This window comes from Dermacentor silvarum, chromosome 5 (assembly GCF_013339745.2).
Source record: "Dermacentor silvarum isolate Dsil-2018 chromosome 5, BIME_Dsil_1.4, whole genome shotgun sequence".
Classification (NCBI taxonomy): domain Eukaryota; kingdom Metazoa; phylum Arthropoda; class Arachnida; order Ixodida; family Ixodidae; genus Dermacentor; species Dermacentor silvarum.
In genome coordinates this window covers 53,524,036-53,546,262 of record NC_051158.1, presented here as the reverse complement: position 1 = coordinate 53,546,262, position 22,227 = coordinate 53,524,036, and the positions used below count along the sequence as shown (strand labels likewise).

At 47.2% G+C, this 22,227-nt stretch overlaps 1 protein-coding gene across 2 annotated transcripts; it reads right to left on the bottom strand.

The window, feature by feature from the left end:
* Window positions 1–892: 892 nt before the first annotated feature.
* On the bottom strand, window positions 893–21,919 carry LOC119453395 (GTP-binding protein Rhes). 2 transcript variants are annotated; one of them, XM_049667840.1, is made up of 4 exons: window positions 21,690–21,919; window positions 19,237–19,373; window positions 14,122–14,446; window positions 893–2,545 (listed from the first exon to the last, which is right to left on the bottom strand). In XM_049667840.1, exons 3-4 carry the CDS (start codon window positions 14,323–14,325, stop codon window positions 2,039–2,041), a joined length of 711 nt encoding a protein of 236 aa, XP_049523797.1. In that variant the 5' UTR covers window positions 14,326–14,446; window positions 19,237–19,373; window positions 21,690–21,919; the 3' UTR covers window positions 893–2,038. The 2 variants fall into 2 exon arrangements, with proteins under 2 accessions (XP_049523797.1, XP_037571364.1); XM_037715436.2 differs by lacking the exon at window positions 19,237–19,373.
* Window positions 21,920–22,227: the final 308 nt, after the last annotated feature.

The window sequence follows — 22,227 nt, the reverse complement described above, 5'->3', positions numbered from 1 at the left end:
GCAATTTTATTTATAATTGCTCGATACCTTGAAAATACTCTTACAGACTTTTTTCACACTAAGCGTATAATTACTAACAAAGCAAATGATATTTCAAACTCCATTTTGAAACGTGCGATTAGATTCCAGTTAATTTCAATTGTTTTGACGTCACCTTATTAACCCGCTGCATGGTCTCTACGTGGCTATGGAAATTTCTTAGCAAAGAGCACAAAGTCGTGGGTTCGAGTACTAGGCTGTAGAGGCGGAATCTAATTTTAGGTTGATTGCGAAAAATCTCCTGCGCGCTAGAGATTGCCAGGTTATTGTAATCCCATATGAGAATAACCACATTAAATTCTACATTTGTGAGGTGGCAGCTTGCGCTATGGCATTGCAGTAAGTGTTGTATATACCTTGGCCGAGTAAAGAAGTGTTGGCACAAAAAAGGGACAAAAAAAGAACAATACATAGACGTGGTTTCGCAACGTCCATGTACAACCTCTATACAAGCTCAACCAACGTTGAGGTACAACCCTCTACATATGGCAAAGGAAACTTCGCGCATTACCACATTTAACTGTCTTTCTGGTCGTATATTCGCACCAAATTTCTAAACCAACGCGTGTGCTTGAACGTTCTTACCAAATCCAATGTTCCTACACTGCTTTCTTGGCTATTGGCGTTTCGTTACGCCTGTGAACTTAAAAAACAACTATTTGTTAAGCTGGTAAACTGACTCTGCGTCTAAACTGGAACTTCCGATTGGCCTTTCATCGCTGGTACGTTTACTACAACGCTACCTCAGTTTCCGGCATCTCGTAGGTCATCTCTGGCGATGCATCGGGTCTCAAGACTGATGGGTGCTGCTCACGCGGCACCCATCATGGTAAATGGTAAATAAGCCGCTTCATTTTTTACGCGCACTGGCAAGGTTTATTATGCCTGCAACGGATTATGTGTTGTTAGTCGCAATTAAGGTGTTCCGACAGAATGAGCAATGTCCGAAACACGCAAATTCATTGCGACGAGGTGTAACAGTCCTGGTAGTCAACATAAGTCGACCGTACGCTGATCACGCGTCTGTTCTCCTGCTCAGTCATAGTTGCCCAGTTCATGATATTCAGCACAGGCGCACTGGTATTGTCATCTGGGTTAGATTGTTCCTGGCACGAGAGGCCACGGGGGCACACACACACATTCAGTGTTCATGAGAAGCCAATGATGGATCCCGTGGCAAGGTTGCGTCACAGCCATGTCACTATCTGCTGTGTCGTGCTGGCGGTAGGGTGCTTGTTCTTTGCTTGCGCTGAGCTTCGTACGTTGCGAGCACAAGAAACTTGTAACAGTCGGGTTTCGCGAGTGAAATTTCCATCACATTGAAATATTCTTTTCGCATGCTGATTGCCTTCTGAATCACCGCTCTCAAACGCTAACGTGGTCAAACCTTGTAGACGACGTAGAATTGGACAGTGAGTTACTGGAACCACTTTATATTTTGTTATTCTTATCATCATGAAAACATGAGGTCAGCATCTCAAGCTGCTAAAGAATACATTTCTGAAAATAAAAACGTATGTACAACTACAGGTCCCCAATCAACGGCAGGGACCAGCCATCATTGTGAAGCCGAGACGTCATCTTCTCTTTCTCCTACGACTTTCCATCGGCTGCGGATTCAAGCCTACAACGTTGTTATTCGCTGAATATTCACGCCACTGCGCTGACCTTCCCTGGGTGATTATTGTGTTGCAGGGGGCGCAGCTGTTCCTGCCTCTTCCACGACGAACAGTCTTCTGATTAGCTCAAAGTTTCACTAGGACGTCGTTCTGGTACTTTCGGAGCCTCCTGAATCCGGGCAGTGTTTCACTGGCATTGGACACGGGCAAAGTGTTGATCTTGATCCCAGGGATGCCGACACTTCCCTTCACTGCGAATTCATCTGCTGAGTTTAGCACAACGGCACAGGTAGCGAAAGGCCAGTCACTGGCAATGGAGGCAATCGCATGTCCAGAAGATGTGTTTCTCTAAAAGAACAATAACAACGACCACCGCGCAGCTATGAAACGGCGCAGCTGTTCCTTTTGAGCGCTGTCTTGTTTTTGATGGTCGGACTGGTCGGGTAGACGGGCAGTGAGCGACGCCTCTTGTTCACGGATGCCGGGTTCAGGTCGTACGGGATCTTGGCTTGCACAAGGAGTTCCTTGAAGATTCCCAGCACGTTGATGTTCTCCTTGGCAGAGGACTCGACGAACCCGTGCTCCCAGTCGATGGAGATGATGGTCTCGGCCACCTCTCGCCTGACGCGGCGCATCGCAGCAGGCAGGTCACACTTATTGCCCACCACGACTACAGGAGCCTTGGCCGAGTGGAGCTCGACTATCTGGTCGTGAATTCGGCGTGCCTCTTCGAACGACTCCGGGTCGTCGATGGCGTAGACGAGCACGAACGCGTCGGCCGTGGTGATGGCCAGCCGCCTCATGGCAGGGAACGGATAACTGCCACTCGTATCCACGATGTCCAGCGTGAGCGAGGAACTATCCAGCTCGTATTCGCCCGTGTGAAACTGCGTGAGGAAGAGAAAAAAAGCAGTGAATTTTGGCTCAAGCTGACCTTTTTTCAGGCAGGCTACTTTTATGTCACATACGGAGCATTAAAGAACGAGTGACAATATCAGCAAACAATTATTCGAAAATTCCTGAGACCAATAGATGTTGCAAATAATATTTGGTGTTATACACGACGAAATAATTCGTTTAAAAAGCCATGGGGCGTCCAAATAGACTTTGCAGAAAATATAAGAGTTGGGCGACGTCAACACTTATCCATAATGAATCCGTAATGCTGTGTTGCATTCAGCTAAACAAAATTAGTGGCATTTTTTTTCTTTCATAAATAAAGTGTAAATCCTAACTATGCCCTGCCAACTTCAAGACTTAATTCTAGCATCTCCAGACAAATGAAATGCACGCAAGCGCAACACTGACGATCAACTAAAACATTTATAGACGTCCGCCCTCTTATGCGCTCATTGACACGGAATGACAACTCGTGTGATTTCCATACTTTATTCATTTGCGGGGGCCATCAATGAATGTTTAGCTTGCGCACTATGCATCTCTTCTTGCTTTGCACTAGGGTCCGTGGTCGATCATTGATCACAAACTCACCTAAACTTCTATTTTAGCAAGCTTCGCAAGCTGTCAAGTCCCTTTCCCCGAATTGGGTAATATCGGGAAGAATTCGAATAAATGGCGTTAAGTTCAGGGTGCTGGTGACGCCAGTTAAACACGGAGTGAACTGTTTTCTATCTTTCCATAGGGCTCGGTGTCATTTAGAGGTGGTATTCATACACGAAGTTTTCTTATCTCACTTTGAGCAGTGATTCAATGCCAGAGTTGTGACGCATGACGGCCAAATGATGGAAGTGACACTGGCTAGTAAGAAGCTGCGTCATGAAGTAAGCACTGGTGTTCAATAGTGAATTGGAACCGTTAGATTCAAGCATCGAAACCACACTGCCCGCAGTTTAAGCCTTTCACACTAACCGAGTGCATTTGAGTGACGCAATAAGTGGTAAAGGGGTACAAGAGAAGAACATTGAGTTCAACTATCATAATAAATAACTGCTACCATCGTAAATTTCCATGTACTGGCGTTATATCTCCCCTGGTGTTGTTAAATTGTACCGCTTCCCGGAGCGCCGAAGATATGAGCAAACGTATCTGAGATTCATTCGTCATAGGCCTATACGCTGCCCCTCAAAACCAGAGTCCCGTCAAAACACAGCGAGCTTTCAAAACAAATACTGCGATTTAGTAGCGTTATTCACGTTATACCGATGTGTCGGTCGGCCGACGTTCGGCCGTTTATCGTCCTCACCAGGTAGCCTGGCGACTGTTGTGCCCTCTCGGCGCGCTCTGAGAAACGGCGCGTCTGTTGCGTCAGGACAAGGCAGGAAGGCTGCGAATGGCAGCAATCCATCTCTTCTCGGACTGCGTTTCACTTGGAGAGTGACAGGTTGAATGTTCGTAACGCGTGACAGAATCGATATTTACGCATCACCGGGGACAGCGTTGGGAAGTTTCGGAGCGACGGCGCAAATATCGAAAGGGATTGAACGGAAAGCTTGACGTGGACGAAACGTGACTCGCGATTTACTTGTGTGCATACTGTATATGTGAGTGAGTGAGTGAGTGAGTGAGTGAGTGAGTGAGTGAGTGAGTGAGTGAGTGAGTGAGTGAGTGAGTGAGTGAGTGAGTGAGTGAGTGAGTGAGTGAGTGAGTGAGTGAGTGAGTGAGTGAGTGAGTGAGTGAGTGAGTGAGTGAGTGAGTGAGTGAGTGAGTGAGTGAGTGAGTGAGTGAGTGAGTGAGTGAGTGAGTGAGTGAGTGAGTGAGTGAGTGAGTGAGTGAGTGAGTGAGTGAGTGAGTGCACGAGCAAGCGAGCGAGATCCAGAAACGACGCAGGGGTGACACCGCGCCACCCGGATAGTCCCCCGTAGAGACCAACGGCCCGATCGCGGGCACTCTGAATGGCCAGGCTTTGGTCGTAGAGTTCGGGGCTGCCCAAGAGCAGAGACCACCTATCCTCCCTGAAGGCGGAGCCGATGGCTTCACACTCCCACAACACAAGGTCCAATGTTACCGTTAGTCCACGTGCAGGGCAGCCCGCACTGCATGGGATACCTTTCAGTCCAGATAGCATGAAGGACTGCAAGGTTTGGACATGGGTTATTAAACGTCGTCCCTTTGATTTTCCTCTGCTAACATTTTTTGATGATGCGAGAAAGAAAATTGTTAGAAAAATTTATAACTTATGTGGGAAATATTTCTGTACTACTGTATACTCTTTTTTTTCTTTTATTTCTTCTTTAGTTATTTCAGCTGCTTTTGTTTTATGTGATTTCTGAGTATAAAATAGCAGCTGTCATAGAAGTGTTTTTTTCCTTTACAACAATCGATAGAGACCCTTCACCAATTTGTTGGGTCCCGAAAGTGTGCACTTTGCAATTGTATAGCCTATTTATGGTAAATAAACTTTCAAGCTTTCAAGGGTCACCACCCTCGCCCTGCATAAGTGACGGTGTGGGAGGGGGAATACCCGTCTTGACAGATATTAGTGTTTGGTGTTCTCATTGAATTGTATATGTTACGTAATTTCTTGGGACATATTCTTAGGTTTTTGTGTTTGATATGTTCTACTCACCTTTGTATACGTATGTATTGAATTTTACAGTTATGTATGCGCCATCGTCAGCTCTATACCCGCCTCGTCTATGTCTTTCAATGCGTCCGTCATAATCTATACGCATATGAAAGGAAGCACAAACGGCGGTGTTCTACATTTAAAATAAAGAAAGTACAAACGGCGATGCCCCATAAGTTACGAAAGGGATTGCTAATTGTGCTTTGGAACTATGGAATCACAGGCTCTGCTTGAATCCTTTAACTATGAGAGAATGGGAGCCAATTTTGTTTAAAAGCGACGCTTATTTAAGTCAACATCCTTAAGAGCCCCGCGGTTGAACATTATCCGTTCGACTACGACGTCTTTTATATTAGTTCAATGGGCTGATTAAAATTAAATTATGCGGTTTTACGTGCCAGTCAATGGGCTGATATTCTATGAACAAGAGAGAGAGGCTGTAGTAGAACAGCGTTCCGAAATAATTGTCAGCACTTTGGAATCTTTATATTGTCCTGAAGCCCAGTACAGGAGCTCATTTGTTGTTACTTGCCCAAGAAAGTTGTGTCGGTGTTTGTATTGATCGCCAATCGTCTTGTCCGAAGTCTCTTTCGCGTGATATGGGGCCACAGAGACGTGTGATCAAAACCATTACTCGTTTTACCAAACTATGCATAGATACTGAACTTGCGAATTCCTATTGTCGGAAGCGTCTTGCATGTTGTGTCTCATCGCGAGCAAACGATTTTACAAAACGCTAAAATGATTAAAATGTGCGCGCCCAGATATCTGAGGCAATAACCGTCAATAGGCGAGCTCAGGCTATAGGTGGCGCTAAATACCGCGTACCAGCTTCTTCACCAAATCTCATGACAACTATGCACCGTTAGCGGAACCTGGAACACGGGTGCCTAATGCGGCAAATAATGAGCGGGAGGACGTACGTCAGCGGGCAACGTGTGCAGCTGAAAGCTTAACTGATAATCGCATGTGTCTCCAATCGCAATATTCTGCGAATAGCCTTTACACCGTTGTATTTATCTCCCACCGAAGTCCGTGAGCAGCATCGCGGTAAACCCATGACCTCAAGCTCGAAATAACCCCAAAGTCATTCAGCCATAGCGTGGGGAATGGTTCACGGGAAATGAGACTCGTCACAAACTACACTAATGAAAGAAACCACGCAGAAACAAGCGAAACTTCTTTCAACCTAACAGATGAGAATGCTGCCAGGTCTTCCGTAGTATGGATCCGACTCTCGGAATTAAATATGTACTCCTTGTTGCAATCAGTGTCGCCCAATAGTGATGAAGCCGCAATTAGCCCGCGGCTATTATTCGGGCAGAAGTGATGTCGGCACCGTCGGGACTTGCGCAATTTAACGTTTCCTCGGTGCTTCGGTGAAGCGCGGTTGTTGACACCCTGCAGCTGGCCGAAATTAGTTCCGCGAAGGCAAACCCTGCAGTCATCGACGCCTCGTCTTGATCCTATTATGTGTATATATATATATATATATATATATATATATATATATATATGTGTGTGTGTTATTTCCTAACTTCTTCTTGTCTCCAATTTAGGCACTCGTGTGCCTCTGCAACCATTCGTTTGAAAATCGGTCTGTGCCATTCCGTCACAACACCTTCACTTCACTTGACGTCAATCTTTGCCGACTAGATCAGGGAGATCCTGCGATATTTCGACCTCTTCCGATTCCTAAAGGCATATCTAATCAGCTTCCCCTTTTGTTTCCCCATGTCTTGCGTCCCTTTGTTTTTTGTTCTCGCTTTTCTTGGGTTCTTCGGGCAAAAAAAAAAGAACCCCTTGATATTCTTTAGTTCATCTCCCAGGGTCTTCAACACGTTCTTAAATCTCGTCGGTCAGGCCTGGGAGAAGCGTAAGCGTTCGGCCTTTCCTGATAGAGAGCGATATCCCATTATCTTCCCCTTTGTCTTTCGATCTATACTCAGTCTCCTTGGATTTGTTATTGTTAATTTCTGTTTTTCAACAAGAGAAAGATGCTCTCGACAAAGTAATCTCACTTCATTAGACACGCGATCACTCTCTACAAAATTAATTTTTTTTTGTCAAACTAAGATTTAAAAAAAAAACGTGGTTCGCTCACTTGAGAAAAGCAAACGAAAAACTCGGCTAACAAGGCTAGCACCATAGGCACGCAACGTTCGCCTAGCGTGACTGAACATTACAGAGGCATTGTCCGCCCAAATTTCTAAATACGAAAGTGCAAAAGGCAATGCAACGGCAAAGTTTAACATTCTTTGAACGTGTCTTTGGAGGCTGTCTAGGATCGTCCGCTCTAACCATCGTGCGACCTTGGGCGGTATCTTATAGAAGCCTGATCACGGAGCTTCGTTTGTTATTCAGCTATCGCTATGCCTGAGCCCGGGCTGTTTCCATTAATCATTCATTTCACAGAGGCGCCCAAGAAACTGCTTATTTCTATTCATTTACCTTTTTTGCTCGACAACGGCGGCGCAGATTATGCCCTGGGAATTTCGATAATCCTTGAGAAGGACAGAAATGTGTCAAATACAAAGGTACCCGGCTTAGCCGTCGGGTTTCGAGGTGATGGATCTTCTTGTTTGGCGAGAGAACCAAAACAAAAGTTATGCAATGAAATGTAAATAATAATCACCCCGGCATAGTTTTTTTTTATACGCACAAATAAGACAACGGAGGCCATAAAAGAAAAAAAAATGGCGTGGCATATTGTATCGCGAGAATTATTTCTTTAGAGATGGTCAACGCTGTTGAACGATAGTGTCACTTGACTATGGTTCTTGATTCCATGGGCCCAACCGTTGAGCCCTACTAATGTGTATTACTGAAACCGGCGTGAATTTGTATATATAATCACACACGCACGCACGCACGCACGCACGCACACACATACACACGCACGCACGCACGCACTCACGCACATGCACACACACTCCCATGCACACGCACACATTGCCTTTTCAAATAGATCTTCAATAATTCATTGCATTTCGCAGCACTTCCAAAATTGAGCTCTCGTAGCAAGATATGTGCTGACTGAAGTGTGCTTTCCTTTCCATGTAGCTCTAGCCAGTGGGTCCTTTATTACGTAACTCCGCATCAAAGAGCTTACATACACGGGCGATAAAAGTGCGAGGGAGCGTACGCAGTGGAAATTATTTGTTCCTGGGTGCTTATGAAAGTAAACATTACCGAAATAACTGCGTTGGCCAATGTAACATCCCGAAGTTTAGATGTAGTAGTGCCTCAGTCACATGCGATAGAAGAGGGTACAACACCGAAGAAACTTTAGACTGCTCGAGATGACGAAAGTTCGCTGAGAGAACCTACAGTATATATACCCTTGCAACGAAAAAAAAAATAATGTACCGTGCATTCTGCGAACAGTTGCCACAGCTGAAAGGCTGGTTGGTTTCCATGAGGCTTTCTTTTCGCCTTCTCTTACGGCTTACTCATTCCATTGGATAATGCCCGGCGCTTAGATGTTTAATATTGCATTTTCATGCTATTCTTAATCCTACCTCATCAGGCCTTTCGAAGAGACTCTATCGAATTCATTTCGTTCTCGCCCATATAGCGCTTAGAGCGTCATATACATGGCCAAATCTTCTTAGTCTACATTCATGAAAACTGACCGCGACCAACATCTTGACCGCTCACTCGATGTTCTGGTTCCTGATCATTTATGAGGTTATTGCCCATTATTGCCCGTCTTCGGCGAGTTACATGGACGCCAAAAAGAGGGACATGGAATAAACATGTTGTAGCGCTTCGGCATTGAAAACTAATGCGCATCAAATGAACGTGCTTAAAGAAAGAAGCAGCTAGAAAATACTCCATGCTTTCTCGTGGCATTGTCCTGCTCCCTGTCCTCATAATTTTTCTTTATTTTCACATATTAAGGACATGCATGCAAATCATGAAGCGTTTCTTTCGGCGCCCGCTTATTATATTTTTTATTTGCCGCTACGTTGTCCCTGGTCACACACACACACACACACACACACACACACACACACACACACACACACACACACACACACACACACACACGCACACGCACGCACACACACACACACACACACACACACACACACACACACACACACGCACACACACACACACAAACTCTCCCTTTATTACACAAACACACACAGGTGCCCATCACGTAAAGCGTAATACACTCTTCAGAGCAACACATTGTTGGTATTGAAGCCAACGTAATTTGCGTAGTGGCGCTTCATTGAAGATAGTGTGACAGAAGTGCCACTTTAGGGGGTGACTGGTCATTTAGGAAAATGTTCCAGGCCCCCATGTCAAAACTGAACTGGAATGGGGCGCTGGAGTACTAATTAACTGATTTCATTAATAGTAGATTATTCCATACAGCACTGTCCCAAACTGATAATACTCTACAGCATCGACCATATAGAAGGCGCGTGGCAATATACAATTTAGGCAATTCTGTGCCTGCGATTGATCGTACTTTGAGTGAACGTTCATAAAATGTGATCCACTGCACCGCGTACTGGTCGACTGGTCATATACTCGTCCACTGGAACAATACTGGTTCACTATAGCGCGCACCTTGCGTAGGTACACCGTGCGGCACATACTCGCCCGTACGCACGCGTGTGTACATATATAATTTGATGTACTATCTGCCTGGACGTCTACATCCATTCCTAGGCCCGGCTGCAAAAGAAGCAAACATGTTCCAAGAGCGACACGCGTCGTCCTTTTGCCGCTCACTACCCACCATTCCATAGCAAAGCAATCGGATTAAAGCGCACCACGAGGCGTTTACGAGGTTCATGCGACAGCTTTCTCGGCCGCTCTTCTCGATCAATATTGTTTTCCCTTCCCGCGCCGTCTTTTCATATTAACCGTCTGTCATTCCTAAGCCTAGCAGACATGGGCACAATACCTTAAATTTATTTCAGCACTTCCGTTCACCCTGTGCTAAACGTTACAAAGAGAAATAAAAAAAAAAAGCGGGCACACCACCTAAGTTTTCCATCGTCTCGGCTTGAACGACCGATTCCAGTGGGGTAACTCGCTCGAAGAACACGGCAGCGCGTTTTATCACGGCCCCTATGTACAGCGGGAGCCACGGGCGCACTTTGGCGCGCGACATAACTCATGCTCTACCACGCAAACACGGCAAGCAACCGGTGACCCAGTTTTCCACGCAGCTCTGCAGTCCGCTTCTGCCTTCTGTTTTCCATCTTCGTCGACACGTGTGCGATCCTACTTGCTGAAAACTACGATAAGGGTCGGGAACAGGCACCGACGACGACAACAGCCCTAGCCTGCGAGTCAAGCGCGCATTAGGACGGTAAACGTATAGACGAAAGGCGAACGACATCGGCAAAAAGTGTCGCCGTGTGAACGTCGCGAACCGCGTCGCGGAGACGAAGCAGTTGAGCGCTTCTTTTGCCCGCCGTTCCGAGCACTCAATGAACTCGCGCGGGGTGGATTTCGTAAATGCTACGCCAGGTCGCTGACGTTTCTGTGTTATTGGAAAGGAGGACAAGCGAGCGTGACGGAGCAGTTTGTGGAATACTCGAGGGGTCGAAAGGCGCACATTGAACTCGTTATTGCCGGGTGCCGTTACGTTTTATTAGACGATACGAGCAACTCTTGTACTGCGTTACCCAGAAGCGGGTGTCGTGTTGTGATGGGCGACTGAAGGAACGACTCGTGGAAGTGAAATCTGTAAAAGCTTTAAACTTGTGGGGAGAGTTGGAAAACCGCGGAATCACTTTTATGAGCCGTCAGAGTTCCTTAATTTGTCGGTAACAGCTGGGGCGTTTACTAAAGGCTTGCACGCAGGCAGTTGCGTGTGCATAATATACCACACACCCACGAATAGGCTCATTCACACGCTCGCACACGCGCACATTCATACAACATGCGTACAGACGCACCCGTTGCATCATGTGCAGTGCTCGCGGAATGAAACGCGATAGTCGGAGCATATATGGCTGGTTATGATGTTTTCTATTGGCATCGCCTTCGAAGCGAAGCGGCGAAAAACTAGTTACCTAGCCTATTTGAGCGAACCAGGTGTTACGTTATATGCATAGCGGTGTAGCGTTTTGCCCATCCCTCTTTTATCTTTTTTATTGCGATAGCAATTATATGGACACTCAAAAGCAGATTTCTGCCGTCGGCGTCGGCGTTGCCGTCACCGTCGCCGTGAGGTTCCGTATGACGTCATTTAGAGATGAAATCGTCGCCGATGATGATGATGATGATAAGTGGTTCTTGAGGGAAAGGGAAAGGTTGGCGCTATCTTCTGCAGCCCTTGAGGGAGCACGGCTCAGCGCCGCGGTGGTAAGTGGTTCTTGAGGGAAAGGGAAAGGTTGGCGCTATCTTCTGCAGCCCTTGAGGGAGCACGGCTCAGCGCCAAGCGCCGCGCGCCGAACGCTGTATGTGCGAGTGAAAGGGCGCGAGGGGCGCGTCTTTCACGGGGAGTGAACGCACGGCGGAGAACAAACGCGCGTTCTGCGCCGTGCTCGCTTAAGGTCTGCAGAAGTAGGCGTCTCTTTCCTCCTTTACAATCACCATATATGTAGAGCAAACGCGCCTTCTTCCGACGCGCGAGAGGCCGTGGGGGAGGGGGGAGGGGGAGGGAAGGGAGGCGACGTTTAGCTGCGGCACCAAGTGCCTATTTATATCAGACGCTCCGGCAACAGTCACCAACGCCGCACGCATTTTGAGCGAACGCGGGCAAAACGCCGACGGCGTCAACAACAGTTCTGCGTGTTGCCGGTGCTGCTGCATGTCCAAGTTTATACAGCTGATAAAGCTAATATCATTACTCCATATAGCTCTCTACAAATTTGCTATCGCAATTGATGCTTCGCCTTTCAGGTGAAACTGCGACAACTTTTTATTGCGATAGCAATTATATGGACACTCCAAAGCAGATTTCTGCCGTCGGCGTCGCCGTCGCCGTTGCCGTCGCCGTCGCCGTGAGGTTCCGTATGACGTCAATGGAGTTGAAATCGTCGCCGCGCGCCGCCGAACGCTGTATGTGCGAGTGAAAGGGCGCGAGGGACGCGTGCTTTCACGGGGAGTGAACGCACGGCGGAGAACAAACGCGCGTTCTGTGCCGTGCTCGCTTAAGGGCTGCAGAAGTAGGCGTCTCTTTCCTCCTTTACAATCACCATATATGTAGAGCAAACGCGCCTTCTTCTGACGCACGAAAGGCCGTGGGGGGGGGGGGCAGGGAAGGGAGGCGACGTTTAGCTGCGGCACCAAGTGCCTATTTATATCAGAGGCTCCGGCAACAGTCGCCAACGCCGCACGCATTTTGTGCGAACGCGGGCAAAACGCCGACGGCGTCGACAACAGTGCTGTGTGTTGCCGGTGCTGCTGCATGTCCAAGTTTGTACAGCGGATAAAACTACTATCCTTACTCCGTATAGCTCTCTACTAAGTTGCTATCGCAATTGATGCTTCGCCTTTCGGGTGAAACTGCGACAACTTTTTTTTTATTGCGACAGCAATTATATGGACACTCCAAAGCAGATTTCTGCCGTCGCCGTCGCCGTGAGGTTCCGTATGACGTCAGAGGAGATGAAATCGCCGCCGCGCGCCGAACGCTGTATGTGCGAGTGAAAGGACGCGAGGGACGCGCGCTTTCACGGGGAGTGAACGCACGGCGAAGAAAAAACGCGCGTTCTGCGCCGTGCTCCCTTAAGGGCTGCAGAAGTAGGCGTCTCTTTCCTCCTTTACAATCACCATATATGTAGAACAAACGCGCCTTCTTCCGACGCGCGAAAGGCCGTGGAGGGGAGGGGGGGGAGGGGGAGGGAAGGGAGGCGACGTTTAGCTGCGGCATCAAGTGCCTATTTATATCGGAGGCTCCGGCAACAGTCACAAACGCCGTACGCATTTTGTGAGAACGCGGGCAAAACGCCGACGGCGTCGACAACAGTTCTGCGTGTTGCAGGTGCTGCTGCATGTCCAAGGGTATACACCTGATAAAGCTACTATCATTACTCCGTATAGCTCTCTAAAAATTTGCTATCGCAATTGATGCTTCGCCTTTCAGGTGAAACTTCGACAACTTTTCTTTTCTTCATTAAAGGATATATCTCTACATTGTACAGTGAGTTATGCCTGTAGCGACTCCGGCTCTATTAATTTTTTTTCATGGGTTTGTTTCCACCGTTACTATAAACGTCTCTTCCTCACCTCGAATTCTGACCAGTTAATATTGACATCGCCGCTACTTGCAGCGCCATCCGGGCCCGCAAGTGCAAGAAAGGTGTTGGATTCTAGTATGCCGCGAGGGTGAGAGGCGTTTTTTAGAGAAGAATCGGTGGTGCCCAGAACCCGACGTTTTTGACGTGTTTCGTTTTCCCCAAAATGCTTGCGCCCTCATTCAGCCAGCAAAATCATCGCCTTGAAGATCCGCATGTTCAAACGCAGAGGGCGTCACCCTGTGGGGCACGCAATTGGACGCCACTTGTTACTGCCTCCTGTTGAAGGCGAGGAGGCCTGTAGGGAACCACAGACGCCCTTTGTTGCGATTGTCGCGACCATGCCACTGTTTCCTCAAGGGCTGCAGAAGATAGCGTCAACCTTTCCCTTTCCCTCAAGAACCACTTATCATCATGCCACTGTCGCGTTTCATTCTGTCAGTACAGTACTTCTTCACCTTTCGTACAGTGATTCTGAAGCAAGCAGTACTCTTTCAGGCAGCGCACCCATTCCACGCACGGAATTAGTGGGTAGGATGTTCTCAGAAAACGTCTCTACAAGAATGCTACAAGCTAGAATGCACACAAGATACCAGTATCGCGTTAGGCACAAATCGGTCCGCGTCATTATCTGTCTTTCTCGCCCGTCATCGATCCGTCTATCGTACACTTCGCGTGCCCGTGAGAGCAGGTCAGAAGAGGCCATTGGGAGCACGCTCACCTCTTCGATGGTGGCGAAGTAGTCGACGGGGAACTCGTCGTACAGGAACTGGTGCACGATGGCCGTCTTGCCCACTCGCGCTGCTCCCAGTACCACCACCCGGTACTGGTCCTTAGCCGGGTGGTGGTGGTGGCGGTTGTTGTGAGCGTCTTCGTGCGGTGGCTGGAGCGCCGACAGCGACGGTACCTGGCCCGTGCTCGGCATGGCTATTATCGGCCGCTGGCAGAGTCTCACTACCGGTGACGAGGGTGACAACGACGAGGTCGGCAACTGTCGGATTAGACGGACTCCTTGTCAGAGGTGTCCCCGCGGAAAGTTAGGTGTCCTGCGAAGAAGTTCCAAAGGGAAATAGAAACATTAACGCGGTGTTGGTACACGCCAACAGTGACTCACAAGACATTCTTGATTGTCCACATCAGTAACATATTGCGCTGCGTGATACAAAAGACAGACAGCATACGACATACGAACTGTTATTTCTTGCTGTTGAACATGGAGAAATGCAGCACCTGAGGGACTGTCTACCTCAATCTCTCGAGAGCAATCACAAAATATAATTATGGGAAAAGTCAAACCGTTTAATTTTGTTTGGATGTTGAGGGAAAACTTGGCGCACAATACGCGTAATTGCCAATTAGGCAAGTTCATGAGTAACTGTTTAAGCTAAGACCAAGGAAAATTACCGTCGCCGTGACACATGACACCACTGTTACACTGCAGTGGAACCGACATGTTTCTTTGGCGCGCTGCCTTAGACAATACCTGATTTAGGTTTATTGAGTACCAAAGTAGTAGCTAATACCCGTAATTGTTGTATTGAACTCGTACAAAATAATGTTTTTGTTCAAACTTCGAGCGCGATTGAGCCTGTGGTTTTGGATAAAGAGTCATGTGCACCTGGCGCTTATTTTTATTCCACACTGAGTAGCCTCTCTAAGCCCCCCTACCACGGTATCGTAGTTGTTATGGCGTCGCGCACTACCGAGCTAGAGGTCTCGGGCTCAATCCAGGCCACGGCAGCCGTTTTTCAATGGTGGTTTAAAATGCCAGAAACCAATGTATTTAGATTTAGGTGCACGTCATACAACCCCAGGCAGTCAAAATTATTCCGGAGTCCCCCACGACGACATGCCTCAAAATCACATCGTGGTTTTGTCATGTAGAATTACACGATTAAATAAGAATCAGTCCTTTTTAGCTGATAAGCGATCAACGAAACTAGAGCTGATACAGTCAAAATCTCTGAGGTCACAGCGAGATGGTTGCTTGGCTCCACTGCCTGGTACTTCACGGTGGTGGTGCCACTACTTCTTTTTCTCTTTTCTTTTTCTTTCCTTTTTTTCTCTTCTTAGCGCCTTTCCAGGCTTCGCAAGCCTTCCATCACCGTAGCAGCTGCCCTTACTCGATTGAAGAGGCGTAATTTACCAATCCAGCTTAGCCTGACATTCCTCCTTCGTGTTCGCAAAAGACAACATTCATTGCCAGAGATTTACGCCAGCTAAACAAAAAAAAAAGATTCACAATCATTTTTAATTCTTGGTTACGCGAGAAAAGGCAAATTGAATTTCTCATGCATTTTTTAATTACTTGTGAGTGTCTTACGTTTTCAAGCGAATCGTTCACCTGAATGTATTCACTTCTCCCGTTATCATCCTTCCCTCATACCATGACACAACGTTGTGGAGAAAACAGCCAGAAGTACTGTAATTGTGACCAACACTTCGAATTCACATTAAATAAATCAATTAATAAGCCAAGAAACGTTGCCTTCGTATATTGCTACAGCGTAAGATTCTCACGTAGTACATCAGCAGCAGGCAGTAGAAACTCTCGCGTTCCTGTAATGACCCACTTTCGGCGCAACCGGCATAAAGCAAAGTCGCCTTCCCACCTGCCAAGGGCATTGCAGTGTAGCCAGATCCGTTAGGCAGCGGAAACGCCTCGAGGCTATCGTATTTCAATGACTTCGTACACGCGGTGCTGAAGGGAAGTGCTGCTCGCAACAGCTGTCGAGCTGCAACGTTGGCTCGCCGAGTCATTTCGGCCGTGTCCTTTATTCAGGCTCGAATAATTTATGTATTAGTTCGAGCGCGCTTCTTCTATATTATAGGTAGGGCGTAGGGGCGGTGAGAATATTCGAAACTACTGAAAAACGAATCGAATATTGCCCTATTCGTCTCGGTCTTCGAAATCGAATAGTAACTGTTCGCAAGTAAGGATATTTTCCGAATACTTTCCGAATATTTGAGGTCGTCACATGTGCGCGATGAAATGCAAGGTTCGTGCAAACGTACGACACATTTCGTCCCCGCTTCACGGTAGACGTAAAACATGAGAAGCCTGTCGACTTCAGGAACTGAAGTAATGCCCGTATCGAGTTCCGGGCTTGTGCGCCACCCGGTCGCAGTCAAGTACGTTAGTAACCGAGTACGACAATGAAAGCGGGGGACTTCATGTGGTGCGGTGCAAAAGACGCCGGGCGCCATATAGCGGGGACAGGGGCCAAAGGAGACGAACTCAAATACATATAACAGCGTGAATAGGCTCGAGGCCATAACCCGAGAGCGCTGACACCATGGTGCGTCGAACGGCATTCTGCGAGCAAGCATTGAAGTCCAGCCTCGAACGGTGCACGAGCGCTTTGATTTCCCCGTGTGTCCGCTTCCCATCCCATAACTTTACACGGGAGCACGAAGTATCTCTTCGGAGGCTTCGGTCACCTGTTCTCGGCGATCGACACCTGTTGATCGACATCGGACCGACATCGACATCGGATCTACATCGACAGGGATCGACATCGGTCGCCGCTATGCTCGGCGATCTACAAAAGAGGACGAAGGAACGTGCCCGAAGTACCTGGCTCCTGTGACAACTTCAGCTGCTCGACACCTGCTTTGGATGTGCCCTGCCGGGAGCGATGAGTACTGAAGGTTGGGCTGAAGCCAGGCTGCTCCTGAAAACTATGTCTTTTGGGTGAGGGACAGCGAGTCTGCAAATATCCTGCTGCAGTTCTTGCGCGATGCTGACTTGGAAGCTTTTATTTAACTTTGTTTGATTCTTCATGCCTTGATGCAAGCCATCCCAAAAGAAATAAGCAGTTATGACCTTGGAAGCCGAAAGAAGGTAATCAACACCATGCAAGTTACGGAGCACGATTCACGGGCTACTATTCGCGCCAACGCGCACAAGAATCTTACGTGGGCGGCTACGAGCCGGTTACTGTTTTGGAGAGACTCTTTCCTTACAGATCGGGCTAATCGAGGAATTGTTGAAGGTGATCTCTAGTTTTGCGCAGAACAATGACGCAACATACAAATCTACACTCTAAACGTTGTCTGTTCTGGTCAAGAGTATTGCCCTGTTGCGCTAGAGCCAAACGCATTCAGGTCCTTTGGAATAAATTGAACCAATCCAGCGGATAATGTGTGTCGTGAAGCATCTGCGTGCGAACATAGCGGCAGTAGAGAGGACAATAATATTCCTTGCACTTTAAAAAGCTGCAAGATCGGCTTTTTGTCTTTTTTTATCGGCTTGAGACACGGAGATTCCGTGTAAAGTCTGCGTTACAAACTATACAAAAGTGGGTATTGTAGAGTACACTCTTAAAGCAAACCTCTCAATTGCAACACGTAAGTGTCCTAAGCGTCACATTTCCGGCACATCGCCCCCCCCCCCCCCTCCACAAAAAAATGAAAGTTGTTCACTCGAGGCGTTTCATTAAAGTTTCACATCCATCCATCCATCACTCGAGGCGTTAAAAAGACACGTAAGCATAGAAAAACATCTGTAAATCTTTATGTCACATCTAAAGTGTAATCTACGATACAACACTGACTTCATGTTTTATTTAGCAGTCAACCGGCACTGTTCACGCCGTGCCGTTAGTGCATGATTACCCAAGAACAAATTGACTCAATGACTTATTGACACCAATCGCTTTCCGCTTAATTGATTGCATTCTATAACTAGCCTGTCAGAGCAGGCAGGCGTGCAGAATGTAACGGCACGCTTCGATGAGAACCCTGTCCGATCAATACACATGTTTGAAACTCATCGGTAACAAATGTATAAAAAATCGATGTCTAATCAGCAGACATTAATCCCCGGTCTGTTCTTCTTCGACAAATCGGCCTGCAACAGATGCATTAAGGCGCGCACTTTCTTGCTTTGAACGTCGGCACTGACCTTCCTATGGGCAAGATGCGGCAGCCATACAATATAGGTCACCGCCTTCGCCATGGCTATACGATCGCAAGTGGCAACCTTCCGAGCTTAGTTTATACGCTATAGGCGCATGAATCCGAAACAAAGTAAGAATGTTTTACCCGCGTATAACCTACACTTTTATTGAATCCAGAAAGCTTCTGTGACGCTGCATACGAATAAATCTCGTACTTTGTGCGTCAATTGTGTCCTGCACGTGATTTTGTTTCCTGCCTAAGCAAGAAGGTCATATAGCTGAGTGCTAAATGCGCGCACGTTATTTTGTCTCCTTCTCGCTCTAACTAAGTCGACAAATAGCATGGTTTTTGGAATATCAATATCATGTCGTTCGGTCAATATATTTTTGCGTGATAGCGCCTTAAGCACCGGTTGTCTACTAAAGGAAATATAATATCAGCATTTTGTCGTAGATTACATTTGCGATACGACACAACTTACCGGATGGTTGACTTTTGTTTTTTTTTATTTTCGGTGAAGTTCAAGAAACGTGGCACTTAGGACACTCAGCTGTTAGCACTTAGATCCTGGCGTGAACAGCGCAATGTGTGAGAACAAAAAAGCATTCAAAACCACATGCTGCGCTGGCGTCGTTTTTTATGTGCCTTTGTATTCGTACTTAGCATTGTTCCAGCCCGAATGTGAACAACCAACTTGCCGATGCCTTCACGTTACGGGACGTGCATGTAAGGAGACGTGAACGTGAAGAGATGTGCCTATTACGCGACGTGCACATTACGGAACGTGCTTCACTAGACGCGCTAACTGATGAGTTCATTATAAACGACATGCAAGGGAACGCGGACACCAGCGTAGAACAAGGAAGCGACGTTTTGCTTCGCACTTGTCCTCGTTCTTTTTGGAAATATTTATAATGAAACCTTTCCGACTTGCCCGAATTGCAGCCGCTCGGTCGTCGCCCCAGGAACACGTTTCAAATTGCGCGCAGTTTTGCGAGCCACACAGACTCAGAGAGTGGCGGACCTTGTGGATCTTGTGTGAAAGGACCTCGTGCGAAAACGTAAAGTTGCCTGCATCAAAAAATAGCGCTATTATTAGGGGCGCAACAAAGAAAGATCGTGGTTTGCGCTGTGATAGCACCCTGCTTCCTGTCACAGTAAATGTGTTCAAGCCAGGGGCAATCACCTGTGTCAGTCTGATCGTGCTGATAAGCACGAAATAAATGTTTCAACTTGTATAAAAAAGCCTTCGAAACAATGTGAAAACAACTTCGGATAAAAGAAAACAACAAGCTGCCAATTTCGAAGCTTTCTTAATGCGGCTACCTAGGCTACATGGCAGGCGGTCTTGTATTTGAACAATGTTGGGCAAATATGGCGCCGCAATAAGCCAACATTGGCCATGCATATAATAGTACAACAACCATATCTTAGTCATCGATGGCCATGCATGGCCATACATTGTACTTATCATTCAATGGTCAGTACAATTACCATACATTAGTGCCAATAGCGCCTAAACAACGTGGACGCATAAAGGACAACCGTGAGCGGCGCGCTGCTTTCTCACTGTACCAACCAACTCAACGAAGAAGCCTATCTCCACGAGTCTCCATGAGTCTGTTCTCCATGCATTACCCGCAATATATTGCCAGTACGTCGCCCACACGGTGACCATATATTGAATATTATCGGCTTGACTAACATTGGACCAACATTGGTCTCCTTTGCCATAGCTGCTAGGGTATGGTCTCGGGATTCAAAACACTTCCGGTTATGCGTGACGCTCGTTTTTGCTAGACTTAAATTAGCCGCACAATTCTACACAAAAGTCTTCTGTATCTCACACAGGCCGCTGTCACCGCGGGTCGTTAAAACACCAAATGCTCTAAAAAAGAAGAAAAAAAAAAAGAACGATCAACGCTGCGAGAGCTGTAACACCTGTTCGCGTGTGCACACAACGCTGCGCAGAGGCTTCGGTGTGGTTGGCACAGTGCGCAAACCTTGCGATCAGCTGCTGTTTGGAGTGCGGCGGATTTGGTCCCAGCTTGTGCCACAAAGCATGGTACTTCTTTCGCTACAAAAACAGGAAACAGCAGACTCGCCCACTACGTTTTGCAAAGTTGTCTAAAATGGCTAGATAGACTCCCGCATGTCCGAATTGATATTCATCTGTAAGCTACATTAAAGAAGCTACGGCACTGGACGAATTCAATTCAGCTTTTGTGGCAGAATTCGCGCTCTCTTATTTCATTCTTGTATCGGTTGCTGTGGACAGACCTAAGGCGCCAAAGTCCTTGGCTATACTCCACTTATACGTGTTTCTTAGCAAAATTAAACCTAAATAAATGAATAAAACATCAAGCATTTGGTCCTAGAGATCATATTAACGATAACACGAGAGAGATAGAGAGGTTTCAATTATTGCATTACTCCTTTTTATCGCCTCTAAGCAAATGTGAGATACACTTAGCCAGTCTTTACCTACTCGTGGAGAAAAAGTCCACGAAGTACTAACATGAATGGCATGTCCGATTGAGACGCACGACTCAGTAAACATCTGTCCTCAGAAAAGAGTAAGCCCATCTCGCTCCTCTATGCATGTTACACTATGCGCTTCCCCGATACTTTTTAATGTTTTTTTTTTTTTGTCTGTTGAACCAGAAATAAATGAACAGACTTAGTCGGCTTACTTTGTGGCTGCTGCTACTTTTCACGATAGTGATAATATTAATAATCAGAATACTGTAAGATAAAAAAGAAACAACGCAGGTTCATAAAGCTAGACCCTAGTCTGCTAGAGAGAGCCAACGAAATCCGCTTTTAGACCGAGACTCGTTCCATCACATGCAGAAAAAACGCGAATACAGGTTGCACCACACGCTATATTGACTACCGAGTATTGTGTGTGCGTGTCTGTTTAATAACAGCGACAGTATGAGAAACCTAACTACTGAAGAACCTGCCAACGTAAGACTATAGCGAAAAGCATTAAAAATGACACTAAACGAGACAGCAACAAAGTTAAAAAAAGAAACCATCAATCTTTGACAATCGCTTAGACTAAATGAAAGTCCCATTACAAAATAAGAACGTGACATCAATTTAACGTCACTATGCATATATCATACGCAATGCACAGTCTTGCACATTACCTGTGGCAAGCGTCAGCGTTCAAGATACACACGAAGAAAAGATTTCACTTCACAGCAAAGGGCACACACACACACACACACACACACACACACACACACACACACACACACTAAACCGGCTAACTTAGCGCGACATTAAACTGATCTCTCCAGGGACGACAACTCGCCCCACCACCTCCCTTCTGAAACCCACCCCGTGTTCTATACACATTTTTGTATAAGCTCCACTTACCAGTGCAACCTCTGAGATGGCTTGCCCCTGTGCGCTTAGCAGGTTGCTCCTACGACGTTGTACAAGGCGAGACCGGAAGAAAACGAGCCCCGCTCACAGACCCCAGGAGCCCCTGCAGCCGACTGACAGTCCTTCGCCAATCGCCTCTGGCGGCTCCCTGCTGACGCCGACGGCGACTTCGACGTATGTGCGTAGGAAAAAGACAAGCGGCGCACTGCAGCCAGCCTCCTTTCCCCGGGTTAGGCGTCGAACGCAGGCGCCGAACACGTGGCTCGGGACCGAGGGGCCATGACGTAAGTCGCCAGGTCAACAGCAGCAGTAGCAGCTGTGCCAAGAGCGACGGGGAGTAGGAAAATAAGAAAAAAAATGGTGTGGGGAAGAGATGACAATGAAAGCTGTGAGAAAAATGGACAGCTTCTGGAGAACGCGCGTAACAGTGCCGACGCTCATAAATAATCTATCCTCGCTTTTTTTTTAATGCGAAGCATTTGTTGGCGAACATTTCCCACTTTGACAGTGTCTGTCCGTCCGTCCGTCC